The sequence below is a fragment of the Heteronotia binoei genome, chromosome 4 (assembly GCF_032191835.1).
Source record: "Heteronotia binoei isolate CCM8104 ecotype False Entrance Well chromosome 4, APGP_CSIRO_Hbin_v1, whole genome shotgun sequence".
Lineage (NCBI taxonomy): Eukaryota > Metazoa > Chordata > Lepidosauria > Squamata > Gekkonidae > Heteronotia > Heteronotia binoei.
The window spans coordinates 181612136-181627436 of NC_083226.1; the positions used below are offsets into that span (position 1 = coordinate 181612136).

At 50.7% G+C, this 15301-nt stretch overlaps 1 protein-coding gene across 1 annotated transcript in view; it reads left to right on the forward strand.

Annotated features, from left to right (window-relative positions):
- Positions 1 to 15301, forward strand: part of DNAI1 (dynein axonemal intermediate chain 1) — a 310319-nt gene that overhangs the window by 219899 nt on the left and 75119 nt on the right. The window contains exon 19 of the mRNA XM_060236614.1: positions 7378 to 7563. Within this exon, the coding sequence (XP_060092597.1) occupies positions 7378 to 7563 (186 nt within the window). The remainder of the gene's footprint in view (positions 1 to 7377; positions 7564 to 15301) is intronic.

Below are 15301 nucleotides of genomic sequence, written 5' to 3' on the forward strand. Positions count from 1 at the left end.
CAAGAAATATCTGGGGACGTTGGGAGTGGAGCCGGGAGACTTTGGGGGTTTGTGCCAGGAGCACGGTTGTGACAAGCATAACGGAACTCCAAAGGGCGTTCTGGCCATCCCATTTAAAGGGACCACACACCTTTTAAATGCCTTTTCCCCCCCTGCCTCTGAGGATTGACAACCCTATCTGCCACTGAGCCAAGCTGCCTTCTACTCCATCAAGTTTGGTGTAGTGGTTAAGCCAGTTTGGTGTAGTAGTTAAGTGTGAGGACTCTTATTTGGGAGAACCGGGTTTGATTCCCCACTCCTCCACTTGCAGCTGCTGGAATGGCCTTGGGTCAGCCGTAGCTCTGGCAGAGGTTGTCCTTGAAAGGGCAGCTGCTGTGAGAGCCCTCTCCAGCCCCACCCACCTCACAGGGTGTCTGTTGTGGGGGAGGAAGGTAAAGGAGATTGTGAGCCGTTCTGAGACTCTTCGGAGTGGAGGGTGAGATATAAATCCAATATCTTCTTTTTCTCCTTAAAAAGACATTCCAAAATGGTGAAAGAGGAACAACTCCCGTAAAAGAGGGGGCATCGAAGCGCACGGGGGTGGGGGGGGGTGGCCAAGAGGACACTACATTATTCCATTGCAAGCTGACGGCTTCTCCTGCTACCCCAGCATGTCTCGGTGACTCCTCCCGCATCCCTGACCTCTGTGTGCTCCTCCCTTGGAAGAGCATCCACCTGTCAGGGCCATGCGGCAGCAGCTGCTGCCTGCAAATACAAACCTTGCCCTGAAGCCAACTTGCCAGCCTCAACAGCTTGGAAGCTCCTCTCCCTCCCTCCCTCCGGCTCATCCCCTCACCCCTGTTCTGGACTCTGCCAAGCCCAGTGTGGACAAGAAAAAGGGAGAGCCAAAACTGGGGTTTTTTTAAAGGTCAAATCAGCTTCACCCCCTCCCCCTTCCCCCAAAGCGGTAGTGATGAGAAGGAGGTGAATCCTTCCCTTCTGTGCTGAGGGCTGAGAAGTAAAGCCTCTTCTCGGCATGCAGAAGGTCCCAGGTTCAATCCCCGGCATCTCCAGTTGAAAGGGCCAGGGAGGAGGTGATGGGAAAGACCTCAGGGGCTCATCACTAGAGAATCTGCTTCGCATGCAGAAGGTCCCAGGTTCAATCCCTGGCATCTCCAACTAAAAAGGGTCCAGGCCAATAGGTGTGAAAAACCTCAGCTTGAGACCCTGGAGAGCCATGAATGGGGCCTGTGGCTCAGTGACAGAGCATCTGCTTGGCATGCAGAAGGTCCCAGGTTCAATCCCCAGCATCTGCAGTTAGAAGGACCAGGCAGGAGGAGATGGGAAAGACCTCAGTGGCTCATCACTAGAGCATCTGCTTCGCATGCAGAAGGTCCCAGGTTCAATCCCCGGCATCTCCAGTTAAAAAGACCATGCAGGAGACGATGGGAAAGACCTTCTCTCTGCCTGTGACCCTGGAAAGCGGCTGCCAGTCTGAGTAGACAATACAGAACTTGCTGGGCCAAGGGTCTGATTCAGTAGAAGGCAGCTCCATGCGTGTTCATGTTCCATGAAGGTTCTGTTTCATCCCGCTTGAGCAAATATCAAATGGGGATGAGGCAGCCCCCCAGGGCTGGGAGAGATAAAAAAGTGGGACACAGAGAGAGAGAGCGAGGGGGAGAGAGCAGCTTTGGCAGTGAGAGTGATTTTAAATGATGAGAAATTCCTGGGAGGAAGGATTAGGCATCCTTTCCATCTGCGCCGCTTTCTTGACCCAGTTACAACCCATCCCCTCTTTGGACTCTCAAGTAAAAGCTGTCAGAAATCTGCTCTGCTCTTTTGCCTTGCTGTTCTTTCGAGGAGCCCAGGGTGGTATGCAAGCCCCCCCCCCCGCCAAGTTTAATCCACACAACAATCCTGTAAGGTAGGCCGAGCTGAGAAAGAGTGGCTGGACCAAGGCCTCTCCTGCTGTGCTTCTGTGGCAGAGCGGGGATTGAGCCGGGTCTCCCAGGACTCTCGGGGGGGTGTGTGTGTGTGTGTGTTTGATTCTAAATGTCCATGCTGTCCAGTGGTGCTGCTAAAATATGGCCCTGGAATCTGAATGGGAGTGAAAGAAGGCTTCTTTCTCTTACACCTTCCTAAAATGTTTGGGCATGCTCACGAGGTGAAGAGGAGAAAGCAGGGATTTAAGCGGCTCAGGGCCCTTTAAGTCCCCGAGAGAGCCGGTTTGGTGCCTTTCCCACACTTCCGTGTCATGGCTAAGTGCTTGGACTCTTATCTGGGAGAACTGGGGGCCTGCTTTTTGAAGCAGAGAGGCACCATGTTTTCAGAATAGCATCCAGTGCCTCTCCTCAAAACACCCTCCAAGTTTCAAAAAGATTGGACCAATTCTAGGAGCCCCCAAAGGTCCCCCTGTCATTCACTATTTCCAGTGGCAGGAAGGCGTTTCAAAGGAGCACGGTCCTTTTCAGTGTGATGGCCGGAACTGCCTTCGGAGTTCAATGATGCTTGTCACACCCTGTGCTCCTGGCTCCACCCCCAAATTCTCCCGGCTCCACCCCCAAAGTCCCCAGATAGTTCTTGAATTGGACTTGGCAACCGTAGGAATGTCTGAAGGGCTTTTTTTTTTTTAGCAGGAAGGCACAGGAACCCTGTTCTGGCTGACTTGGTGCCAGGGGTGTGGCCTAATATGCAAAGGAGTTCCTGCTGGGCTTTTGCTACCCAAAAAGCCCTGTGTGGAACAATGGTGATGCCAGGGGTTGTGGCCTAATATGCAAATGAGTTCCTGCTGGGCCTTTTTCAAAAGAAAAGTCCTGTGTGGGTGTGTGCGTGCACATTTGTGAAATGCTGTATTTGGTCCACTGGGATTTCACTCTCCCTAGAACAGGGGTGGGGAACGTCAGGCCCGAGGGCCGTTTACAGCTCTTGAGATCACTTGGTCTGGCCCTCGTGGATTGCTGGGCTGAACCGAGCTATGTGGTGGCCTCCCTGGGGCCCGGCTGGCCGGCAAAGATCGGTGGCCCAGCTGCACCGTGCAGCACTCTCCCCAGGGCCCAGCTGGCTGGCCAGGATAACTGCATTTCTTTATTTCCCTTTCTTTCCGTCATTTCTTTATTTCTCTTTTTTTCTTCCCCCATTTCTTTATTTCCCTTTGTCCCCCTTTATTCCCATTTCTTCATTTCCCTTTCTTTCCCTCATTTCTTTATTTCCCTTTCTTTCTCTTCCCCCATTTCTTTGTTTTCCTTTATTACCCTTTCTTCCCTCCATTTCATTTTCCTTTCTTCCCCCATTTCTTTCTCTCCCTTTCTTTCCTTTCCTGTTCCTTCCTTCCTTCCTTCTTCCTTTTGTATGACCCGTAAATGATGTTATAAATATCCAAATGGCCCTTGGCAGAAAAAAAGTCCCCCACCGCTGCCCTAGAAGCTAAAATGACTTAACTGAGGCTATTGTGCATTGGCCACATCATGAGGAGACAAGAGTCACTGGAAAAGACAGTAATGCTAGGAGATGTTGAAGGCAGCAAGAAAAGAGGAGAACTCAACAGGAGGAGAGGGGGGGATTGGATTTATACCCTTCACTTTGAGTCTCAGAGTGGCTCTCCTTCCTTCCCTCCCCCCCACAACAGGCACCCTGGGAGGTGGGGCTGAGAGAGCTCTGAGAGAACTGCTCTTGAGAGAACAGCTCTGAGAGAACTGGGACTGATCAAAGGTTACCCAGCAGCTGCATGTGGAAGAGGAGTGGGGAATCAAACCCGGACCTCCAGATTAGAGTCCACCGCTCTTAACCACTACTGCACCAAACTGGCTCTACACCAAACTGGATGGAGGAAGCCACGACCCTCCTTTTGCAAGACCTGAGCAAAGCCATTAAAGATCATAGAATCATAGAGTTGGAAGGGACCTCCAGGGTCATCTAGTCCAACCCCCTGCACAATGCAGGAAACTCACAAACACCTCCCCCTAAATTCACAGGATCTTCATGGCTGTCAAATGGCCATCTAGCCCCTGTTGAAAAACCTCCAAGGAAGGAGAGCCCACCACCTCCCAAGAAAGCCTGTTCCACTGAGGAACTGCTCTAATTCATAGAATGATAGTTGGAAGGGACCTCCAGGGTCATCTAGTCCAACCCCCTGCACAAGGCAGGCAACTCACAAATACCTCCCCCTAAATTCACCAGATCCTCATTCCTGTCAGATGGCCATCTAGCCTCTGTTTAAACACCTCCAAGGAAGGAGAGCCCACCACCTCTCGAGGAGGAAGCCTTTTAGCATCATAGAAGAGTTGGAAGGGACTTCCAGGGCCATCTAGTCCAACCCCCTGCACAATACAGGAAACTCACAAATTCCTCTACCTAAATTCACAGGATCTTCATTGCTGTCAGATGGCCATCTAGCCTCTGTTGAAAAACCTCCAAGGAAGGAGAACCCACCACCTCCCAAGGAAGCCTGTTCCACTGAGGAACCGCTCTAACGGTCAGGAAGTTCTTCCTCATGTTGAGCCAGAAACTCTTCTGATTTAATTTCAGCCCACTGGTTCTGATCTGACCTTCCGGGGCCACAGAAAACAATTCCACACCATCTTCTAGGAGGCTTTGGAGGTTGTTAATTCATGGGGTCACCGTAAGTTGGAAGTCACTTGGTGGCACTTCGCAAAGACCCAACCTGCTTTCTTCCTCTGGCGGGGAGCCCATTAGCAGTGTCCTCACCCCCCCACCCCGCCCAGCAATTAATTAATGCTGCAATTTCTCTTGATTGTCTTATCGCAGCCCTGAATCACTGTATACCTTGGTGGTGAGCATGAATCCCTGCATGGATCTCGACTTAGAAACCCGATTGGCTGATTATATTACACTTTTGGCAATTAAGAGTCTGCGACGCTAAAGGAGGTTTCAGGTTATTTTTAAACTTGTGCCTTTTCTTAGCTGCGTGTTGGTGCCCAAGCTGACCTTGGCGTAGCGACGTCCTTGTCCTCAGGTGGTAGAATCGGGCGAGAGGGGGCTTTCTGGCCAAGCCAAGGGCTCTTTCTCTTATTTTATGTTGGTGAGGGGAAATGTGCTCTTCGGTGATGGAGAGAGCCATCACCCAATTGCATTGTGGGTAACGAAGGAGAGGTTCATGAAATGGCAGAGAGCAGAACGGGGGAGGATGTGGCTTTCGGTGCCCCTCACTTTGGGTTGCAGGGGTAGAGGTTGCCAGGCTCCAGGTGGGAGCTGGAGGCCTCCAAAAGGAAAGCTGATCTCCGGAGTACATGGATTGCTTGTTCATTTAGTATTTATCCATTCAAAAACATTTATTCCTCAGAGGAAAAGGCTGCTTTGGAAAGTGGATTGTATGGCATTATACCCTGCCGAGGTCCCTCACTGGTCTGATCCAGCAGGGCTCTTCTGATGTTCTTATGAAGGCCTCAGCCTCTCTGCCCTGTTGTTGGCCCTCCAGAGGAACTGGTTGGCCACGGTCTGAGACAGGAGGCTGGACTACATGGACCACTGGTCTGTTCCAACAAGGCTTTTAGGATGTTCTTCTCAGGGGAAAGCCTCAGCCTCTCTTTCCTGTTGTCGGCTCTCCAGAGGAACTGGTTGGCCAAAGTGTGAGACAGGAGGCTGGACTAGGTGGACCCTCACTGGTCTGATCCAGCAGGGCTCTTAGGATGTTCTTCTCAGGGGAAGGCCTCAGTCTCTCTTTCCTGTTGTTGGCCCTCCAGAGGAGCTGGTTGGCCACTGTGTGAGGCAGGGTGTTGGACTGAAATGGATCACTTGGTCTGACCCAGCAGGGCTCTTCTGATGTTCTTAGTGGCAGCTGCCACCACAATGTTGGTTTTATTGTCTCACACTCCTGTTTCCCAGTGTACTTAGCCAGTTTGGTGTAGTGGTTAAGTGTACGGACTCTTATCTGGGAGAACCGGGTTTGATTCCCCACTCCTCCACTTGCATCTGTTGGAATGGCCTTGGATCAGCCATAGCTCTGGCAGAGGTTGTACTTGAAAGGGCAGCTGCTGTGAAAGCCCTCTCCAGCCCCACCCACCTCACAGGGTGTCTGTTGTGGGGGAGGAAGGGAAAGGAAATTGTGAGCCGCTCTGAGACTCTTTGGAGTGGAGGGCGGGATATAAATCCAATATCTTCATCCACCTCACAGGGTGTCTGTTGTGGGGGAGGAAGGGAAAGGAGATTGTGAGCCGCTCTGAGACTCTTTGGAGTGGAGGGCGGGATATAAATCCAATATCTTCATCCACCTCACAGGGTGTCTGTTGTGGGGGAGGAAGGGAAAGGAGATTGTGAGCTGCTCTGAGACTCTTCAGAGTGGAGGGCGGGATATAAATCCAATATCTTCATCCACCTCACAGGGTGTCTGTTGTGGGGGAGGAAGGTAAAGGAGATTGTGAGCCGCTCTGAGACTCTTCGGAGTGGAGGGCAGGATATAAATCCAATATCTTCATCTACCTCACAGGGTGTCTGTTGTGGGGGAGGAAGGGAAAGGAGATTGTGAGCCACCCTGAGACTCTTCGGAGTGGAGGGCAGGATATAAATCCAATATCTTCTTCTTCTTACTTTTAAACTGCCCCATTTCCTCCTGCTCTTGATCTTCCTCTGTGTGGTTGGCTCTGTCACCTGCCTTTCGTGGAAGCCATTTGGCAGCCCAGCCCACCACCCAGGATTCCAAAGGCAGGCTCCAGTCGGTCAATCTCTCATCCTTGTTCCTGTTCTGTCCCAGTACTTGGGCATCACAGTTCAGTGTCAGAAAGCACCACTGAGAGTCTCTTTCCTCCCAAGAAAGCTTACCACAATGGGTCCCCACAGGACCTGGCACTCTGATGCCAGCTGGTGTGTGCCAGTCTGTTGAAAACCACCTGAACAACACCAGAGCCAGTTTGGTGTAGTGGTGAAGTGCGCGGACTCTTATCTGGGAGAACCGGATTTGATCCCCCACTCCTCCACTCGCAGCTGCTGGGATGGCCTTGGGTCAGCCATAGCCCTCACACTGTCCTTGAAAGGGCAGCTTCTGTGAGAGCCAGTTTGGTGTAGTGGTTAAGTGCGTGGACTCTTATTTGGGAGAACCGGGTTTGATTCCCCACTCCTCCACTTGCAGCTGCTGGAAGGTCCTTGGGTCAGCCAGAGCTATTGCAGGAGTTATCCTTGAAAGATCAGCTTCTGGGAGAGCTCTCTCAGCCCCACCCACCTCACAGAGTGTCTGTTGTGGGAGGAGAAGATATAGGAGATTGTGAGCCACTCTGTCTCTGATTCAGAGAGAAGGGCAGGGTATTAATCTGCAGTTTTCTGCTTCTTCTTCAGTCTTCTTCGGTTCCCTCAGACGCTTTGGAGTCTGTCTTTTGAGCGTTCCCGCACATTGTTCCCTCTGCTACCTTCCTCACGTAACGAGTCTGCTGCTTCCTTTTCCTTTGCCAGGCCCACGTGTTCGACCTGAGCGTCAACAAGTACGAGCCCATCTGCAGCCAGGCCGTGGTCGCCAAGAAGAAGAACAAAATCACCCACATCCAGTTCAACGCCATCTATCCCGTCGTCATCATTGGCGATGACCGTGGCCACGTCACCTGCCTGAAGCTGTCTCCCAACCTCCGCAAGATGCCCAAGGTAAGCTCTTTGGATCGGGGCGGGTGGGCCCCCAAAGGCGGCGCCCTGAGCGGCACAGAATTTCTGCATACCGCAATTCCTGGACCTCTGGCCATCACTGTGTCTTCTAAAGTTCAAATAATGCTGTCTTTTAAAGCTCCATCTTTTAAAATTCAAATGATGCTCTTTCTTTTAACGCTCCGTCTTTTAAAATTCAAATGATGCTCTGTCTTTTAAAGCTCCGTCTTTTAAAGTTCAAATGATGGTCTGTCTTTTAAAGCTCCGTCTTTTAAAGTTCAAATGATGCTCTGTCTTTTAAAGCTCCGTCTTTTAAAGTTCAAATGATGCTCTGTCTTTTAAAGCTCCGTCTTTTAAAGTTCAAATGATGGTCTGTCTTTTAAAGCTCCGTCTTTTAAAGTTCAAATGATGCTCTGTCTTTTAAAGCTCTGTCTTTTAAAGTTCAAATGATGCTCTGTCTTTTAAAGCTCCGTCTTTTAAAGTTCAAATGATGCTCTGTCTTTTAAAGCTCCGTCTTTTAAAGTTCAAATGATGCTCTGTCTTTTAAAGCTCTGTCTTTTAAAGTTCAAATGTTGCTCTGTCTTTTAAAGCTCCGTCTTTTAAAGTTCAAATGATGCTCTGTCTTCTAAAGCTCCGTCTTTTAAAGTTCAAATGATGCTCTGTCTTTTAAAGCTCCGTCTTTTAAAGTTCAAATGTTGCTCTGTCTTTTAAAGCTCCGTCTTTTAAAGTTCAAATGATGCTCTGTCTTTTAAAGCTCCGTCTTTTAAAGTTCAAATGATGCTCTGTCTTTTAAAGCTCCGTCTTTTAAAGTTCAGATGATGGTCTGTCTTTTAAAGCTCCGTCTTTTAAAGTTCAGATGATGCTCTGTCTTTTAAAGCTCCGTCTTTTAAAGTTCAAATGATGCTCTGTCTTTTAAAGCTCCGTCTTTTAAAGTTCAGATGATGGTCTGTCTTTTAAAGCTCCGTCTTTTAAAGTTCAGATGATGCTCTGCCTTTTAAAGCTCCGTCTTTTAAAGTTCAAATGATGCTCTGTCTTTTAAAGCTCCGTCTTTTAAAGTTCAAATGATGCTCTGTCTTTTAAAGCTCCGTCTTTTAAAGTTCAAATGATGCTCTGTCTTTTAAAGCTCCGTCTTTTAAAGTTCAAATGATGCTCTGTCTTTTAAAGCTCTGTCTTTTAAAGTTCAAATGATGCTCTGTCTTTTAAAGCTCCGTCTTTTAAAGTTCAGATGATGGTCTTTTAAAGCTCCGTCTTTTAAAGTTCAAATGATGCTCTGTCTTTTAAAGCTCTGTCTTTTAAAGTTCAAATGATGCTCTGTCTTTTAAAGCTCCGTCTTTTAAAGTTCAAATAATGTATAGCATGCCTTGGGTGGGTGCCAGTAAGCGTCTTGATCTAAGCTGATCTTGGAATTGCTTTCCATCAGCATGGATAATCACTTCAATTCAAGCTGCATCTGGATTTCACTGTGGTTCCCCCCCCCCACACACACACACTCTTGTTTTCTTTGCTTTTGTGTCCCTGTTGCTCTGGTCAGTTCAATATTGGACCGCTTTATGTCCGGTATAGAAACCGAAGTTTAAATCTGCAGGCAGTCACGCCGGACACTTGAACAATCACTAAAGTGCATTGTAAGTGGATTGAAAGTGCATTATACAAAGAGTGTAGAAGTGCTCAAACACACAACTGTCTGTTCCACTGTCCAAACATGCAGTTAAGATCCTCTTCCAAAGTCATGCTCTCCGTGCCCCCGCCTGCACAAGAGGCAGGGCTTTCTCAGTGGTGGCACTTTGGAAGGCCCTCCCCCTTGAGGCCCAGGTTGTGCCTACTTTACGGCCTTTTAAACATCAGGCACATTTAGGGTTGCCAAGTCCCCAGCTTTCTCCAGCGGGGGACTTTTGTGCGAGCGCTCTGCAATGACGTCGCCCGGAAGTGACGTCATCGCGCTGGCGACGGTGCTCACGGCCGCTCTAGGCATTTCCGGGAAAAACGGTATGGTTTTTCCCAGACGCTCTAGCCAATAATGCTAAGAACGAATGAATTTATTAAATTTTGACTAATTGATTGGAGGGTGGATTGGGATGGGTTATTAAATTAAATTAATTAATTCTAGACATAAGTAGTGAGTCCAACAGTTGGGAATTGGAGGAGTTGGTGGGGGGGGGGTGAACCGAATCGGCAGGTGGAGACAACGTGAGGGGGGGTGATACTGGTGGGCTCATTCCGGGCAGGTGCAGATGCTTGGCCAAGGGATTCCAGTGCTCCTGGGGAGGGGAAGGTATGACGGTGGGAATAGACAGAAATATAAGGGAAGGAGACAGAGACAAAATGGGGCTCGGCCACCTTCCAGTCTACTTCCCATCCCAACGGTGGCAGGTAGTGGGGCCAAGAGGAAATGCTTGTCTCCGTCATTGGTGTTATGCAATGCCAGGTCCATAAATAATAAGACCTCGACGCTTAGGGAGTTCCTGCTTCGGCTTGTGTGACCGAGACCTGGGTGTGGGACGGGGAGACGGTAGCTCTCTCTCAGATGACCCCCCCTGGGTTACTCGGTCTTTCACCAATCACGGAATAACGGGCGGGGTGGAGGGGTGGCGTTGTTCATACGGTAGGGTTACTCCTTCCAGGCTCTCCCAGCCCCAAAGATTGATGGCATCGAATGTGCCGGTCTGGCGTGGGATGTTGGAGGGACGTTGGCGATCTGGCTGGTGTACCGTCCGCCTAACGCACCAGCTAGCGCCTTACCATCACTAGTGGAGGCAGTGGCGGGCTGGGCGTTGGAGTACCCAGGGCTTATGGTCTTGGGTGACTTCAACGTCCATGCTGACGACACGGCCTCCACTCAGGCGATGGACCTAGTGTCTTCCATGGCGACACTGGGACTCTCTCAATTTGTCACGACTCCCACGCATCAGGCCGGGCACATATTAGACCTGATCTTTGCGTCTGGGATTTTGGTGAACGATATCGCGGTAGAAGCGGTTCCATGGTCGGATCACCTAGCCCTCAAGGCCCGTATGGAGACACCGCCCCAACCCTGTATGGGCGGAGAGCCTATTTTGACTCGCCCCCGGAGCCTGATGGACCCAGAACGGTTCCAAATGGCTCTGAGGGATCCCTGGCCCTCTGGCAATTCCCTTGATGACCTGGTGGAGGCCTGGCAAGGCCGGCTATCCAGGGCTATCAATGAAATTGCACCTCGGCGCCCTCGGCGTCCTCGTGTGAGGCTGGCCCCATGGTACACCTTGGAGTTACGCCAGCTGAAACAAGGGCTCAGACGACTAGAGAGACAGTGGACGCATACTCGGGACGAAGCGACGAGAACATCCTATAGAACGTTTATGAGGACTTATGAGATGGCAGTCAAGGCTGCAAAGAAGGATTACTTTGCAACTAAGATTGCATCTGCAAATTCGTGCCCGGTACAGTTATTTAGAATAATTGGAGATCTTACTACATTGCCACAAGGCAAATCAAACGTTAGAGAATTAGAGATAGGCTGTGAGGGATTTGTGAAATACTTTGCAGATAAAATCTCGTCGCTCCGCCAAGACCTGCCTATCACATTGGATACAGTATGTGGACTTGAGGCTCCGTGCCTGTCTTCGAGCTTAGTGTTGGGCCACTTCGACCCACTCAGCTTGGAGGAAGTCGACGGAATTCTCTCTGCTGCTCGCCCAACAACGTGTGATTTGGACCCTTGCCCCTCTTGGCTGGTTAAATCTTGCCAGAGGGACCTTAGATGTCCTTTATGGGACATCATAAATAGATCCCTCCAAGAGGGGCGTTTTCCAACACCTCTGAAAGAGGCCTTGGTCCGCCCCCTCTTGAAAAAATGTACAGCAGACCCGGCTGAATTGGCAAACTACCGACCGGTGTCTAATTTACCGTTTTTAGGTAAAATTATTGAGAGGGCAATGGCGTTGCAGCTGCAGAGGTTTCTGGATGACGCTTCCGTCCTAGACCCGTGCCAGTCTGGTTTCCGGCCAGGCCATGGGACGGAGACGGTGCTGGTCGCCTTGGTAGATGACCTCCAGCGGCAACTGGATCGAGGTGGCGTCGCGGTGCTGATGCTGTTAGACCTGTCGGCAGCATTTGATACAGTCGACCATCAGCTACTGACCCGCCGCCTCGCCGACATAGGGGCTAGGGGATTGGCCTTGCAATGGCTTTCCTCCTTCCTCAAGGGTCGGGGACAAAGGGTGGCGATCGGGAGCGAGCGGTCCCAGAGGCGCACACTAGACTGTGGGGTGCCCCAGGGAGCAGTTCTCTCCCCGATGTTATTTATCATCTATATGCGCCCCCTTGCCCAGATTGCCCGGAGGTTTGGGCTGGGCTGCCATCAATATGCAGATGACAGCCAGCTCTATCTGCTAATGGACGGCCGACCTGACTCCGCCCCAGGGAATCTGGATCAGGCATTGCAGGCTGTTGCAACGTGGCTTAGACTGAGTGGGCTGAAGTTGAATCCGACGAAGACAGAGGTCCTTTGCGTGGGTCGCAGCGCTCTGGGGAAGGAAGTACCTCTCCCGGTCTTCGACGGTGCGCCATTGAAAGCAGCGCACCAGGTGAAGAGCCTGGGTGTTCTACTGGAGCCTTCATTATCAATGGAGGCCCAGATAGCAGCCACTGCCAAGTCAGCGTTCTTCCATCTGAGGCGGGCAAGGCAGTTGGCCCCTTTCCTAGAGCGTCGGGACCTCGCAACAGTGATCCATGCGACGGTCACCTCAAGATTAGACTACTGTAATTACCTGGAATGACAACTGACAGGGCTCTTCTTACAGGGCCTGCTGTAAGCTCCAGGAGGATTGGCTGCATCAGGGGGTGTGGCCTAATATGCAAAGGAGTTCTAGTACAGGGCCTACTGTAAGCTCCTGGAGGATTGGCTACATCAGGGGGTGTGGCCTAATATGCAAAGAAGTTCTAGTACTGGGCCTACTGTAAGCTCCAGGAGGATTGGCTACATCAGGGGGTGTGGCCTAATATGCAAAGGAGTTCTAGTACAGGGCCTACTGTAAGCTCCAGGGGGATTGGCTACATCAGGGGGTGTGGCCTAATATGCAAAGGAGTTCCTGCTACAAAAAAGCCCTGGCCCTCCCCAAGCCTCTTGTCTCTAGGAATTTTCCAACCCAGAGATGGCAATGCTGTCTCCATGTGACGTCCTTGAATACTCAAGAGTCAGTTCTCGTATTCTGAGAAAGGGAGAAAAGTCCTTCTTTCTCTACCTGCTCTATCAGTATCTTGTCAACCTCGTTCATGTCACCCCCTCAGTCGACTTTTCTGCAAGCTCGAGAGCCCCACGCGCTTTAACCTTTCAGCGTTCTGACCTTTGAAGAGTATTCCAGGTGGGCAGACGTGTCAGCGTGAAGTAATAGCACAACATTAGAGCCCAGTGGCATCTTCCAGGGTCCTAAAAGTGTCCCTGGACTCTGACTTTGCTCTTTGAGGAGTGTAGTTGTTGTCACCCCCTTCCAAGGAATGCTGGCCGGCCAGTGAGTTCCTGCGATGTCTGCCTGGCGGAGGCTTCGCTAAAGGGAGCCCGCTTGAACTCTCCGTCTCTCTTTGAAATCCCTCTTCCCTGCGTTTAAACCACAGTAATTTAAAATAGACTGCGTTTTAATGGACTCGATTGGCACAGCCTCCCAACTGCTTAAATTGGTGTTTTCTGAGAACTACCTGCTCTTAATTGAGTATGAAATGTTTTATCAAAATGGGGTTTTAGCTTCTGCTGCCGCTAGGGTTGCCAATCCCCAGGTGGGGGCAGGGGATCCCCCAGTTTGGAGGCCCTCCCCCTGCTTCAGGGTCGTCAGAAAGCGGGGGGAGGGGAGGGAAATGTCTGCTGGGAACTCTGTTATTCCCTATGGAGATTTATTCCCATAGAAAAGCATGGAGAATTGATCCGCGGGTATCTGGGGCTCTGGGGGAGGGCTGTTTTTTGAGGTAGATGCACCAAAGTTTCAGTATAGCATCTAGTGCCTCTCCCCAAAATATCCCCCAAGTTTCAAAAAGATTGGACCAGGGGGTCCAATTCTATGAGCCCCAAAAGAAGGTGCCCGTATCCTTCATTATTTCCTATGGAATGAGGGCATTGAAAAGGTATGCCGTCCCTTTAAATGTGATGGCCAGAACTCCCTTTGGAGATCAATGATGCTTGTCACAGCCTTGATCTTGGCTCCACCCCTAATGTCTCCTGGCTCCACCCCCAAAGTCCCCAGATATTTCTTGAATTGGACTTGGCAACCCTAGCTGCCGCCTCTGAATAAAACTGTTGCTGTTCTGAGCCCATGTTGTTTTAGGGCCGTCCACTCTGGCTTGGGAAACCACTAGAGATGTGATGGGGCGGAGCCTAGGGAGGGAGGGCGGGGTTTGGGGAGGGGAGGAGCCTCAGTAGGGTACAACGCCATCACCTCGAGGTTGGACTACTGTAATGCCCTCTACATGGGGCTACCCTTGTGCCGGACCCGGAAGCTGCAGTTGGTGCAGAATGCTGCTGCCCGGCTGTTATTAGGGCTCCCAAGATGGGAGCACATTCGGCCGGGGCTTCAGGGTCTGCACTGGCTGCCAATTACCTACCGAGTCCAGTACAAGGTGTTGGTCATTACCTTTAAAGCCCTATATGGCCTAGGACCTGCCTACCTTAGGGACCGTCTCTCCCCACACGTTCCCCAGAGAATACTACGCTCGGGTTCACAAAACCTGTTGGTAGTCCCCGGGCCAAAGGAGGCCCGTCTAAAATCCACCAGGGATCGGGCCTTCTCAACAGCGGCACCTTATTGGTGGAACCAGCTGCCGGAAGAGGTGCGGGCCCTGCGGGACCTAGGGCAGTTCCGCAGGGCCTGTAAGACAGCCCTCTTCCGGCAGGCCTACAACACCTAACTGAAGAGGAGAACATCTAGGATGGAACAAAATGCTTTTATAGACCGCTGGTTTTATTTTATCTTGTTTTATCAATTGTGGTTTTAACTGTACTTGTAAATGTTTTAAACTGAATTATGTGAATTATTGTGTTGTGAGCCGCCCTGAGACACTTCGGTGAGAAGGGCGGGATATAAGTCCACTAAATAAATAAATAAATAAATCATGGCCACCCTCCAGAGCTGCCGTTTCCTCTATTGTCTGGAGATCAGTTGTGATAGCAGGAGATCTCCAGGCCCCGCCTGGAGGTTGGCAACTCACATCATCAGTGCAATGGCGCGCGCTCTCTCTCCCCCCCCCCCCCATTGCTGCTCTCTGATTTCCCACCAGATGCCAGCCCTCCCCGCTGAAGCAGGCTCAGGGCGGCTCACAACATAAAATCCCACAAACAATTAAATTAATAAGTATTAAAATTACACATTCGGTAATAAAAATAGATATACAATGATTAAAACAGTTAAAACAAAAAAAACCCAGAATACTGAGTTGGTGCTATTCTGGTGGCGACGGCCTTCTTCTACTTCTCTTAAGTACCAGTGCCGAGTCAATTGAATGCCAGCCGGTAGAGGATGGTCTTGCAGGCCCTGCGGAACTGCCCAAGGTTCCGCAAGGCCCCTCACTTCATCGGGCAGTTGGTTCCACCAGCAGGGGGCTACAATTAAGAAGGCCCTGTCTCTGGTTGGTTTCAATCGGGCCTCCTTCGGCCCAGGGATTATTAATAGATTTTGTCATCCCGATCTAAGTAGGTACTCTCTGGGGAACATGTGGGGAAAGACGGTCCCTAAGGTCTGTACCTTCAGTGATGCGATGACATCGCTTCTGGGGGAAACCC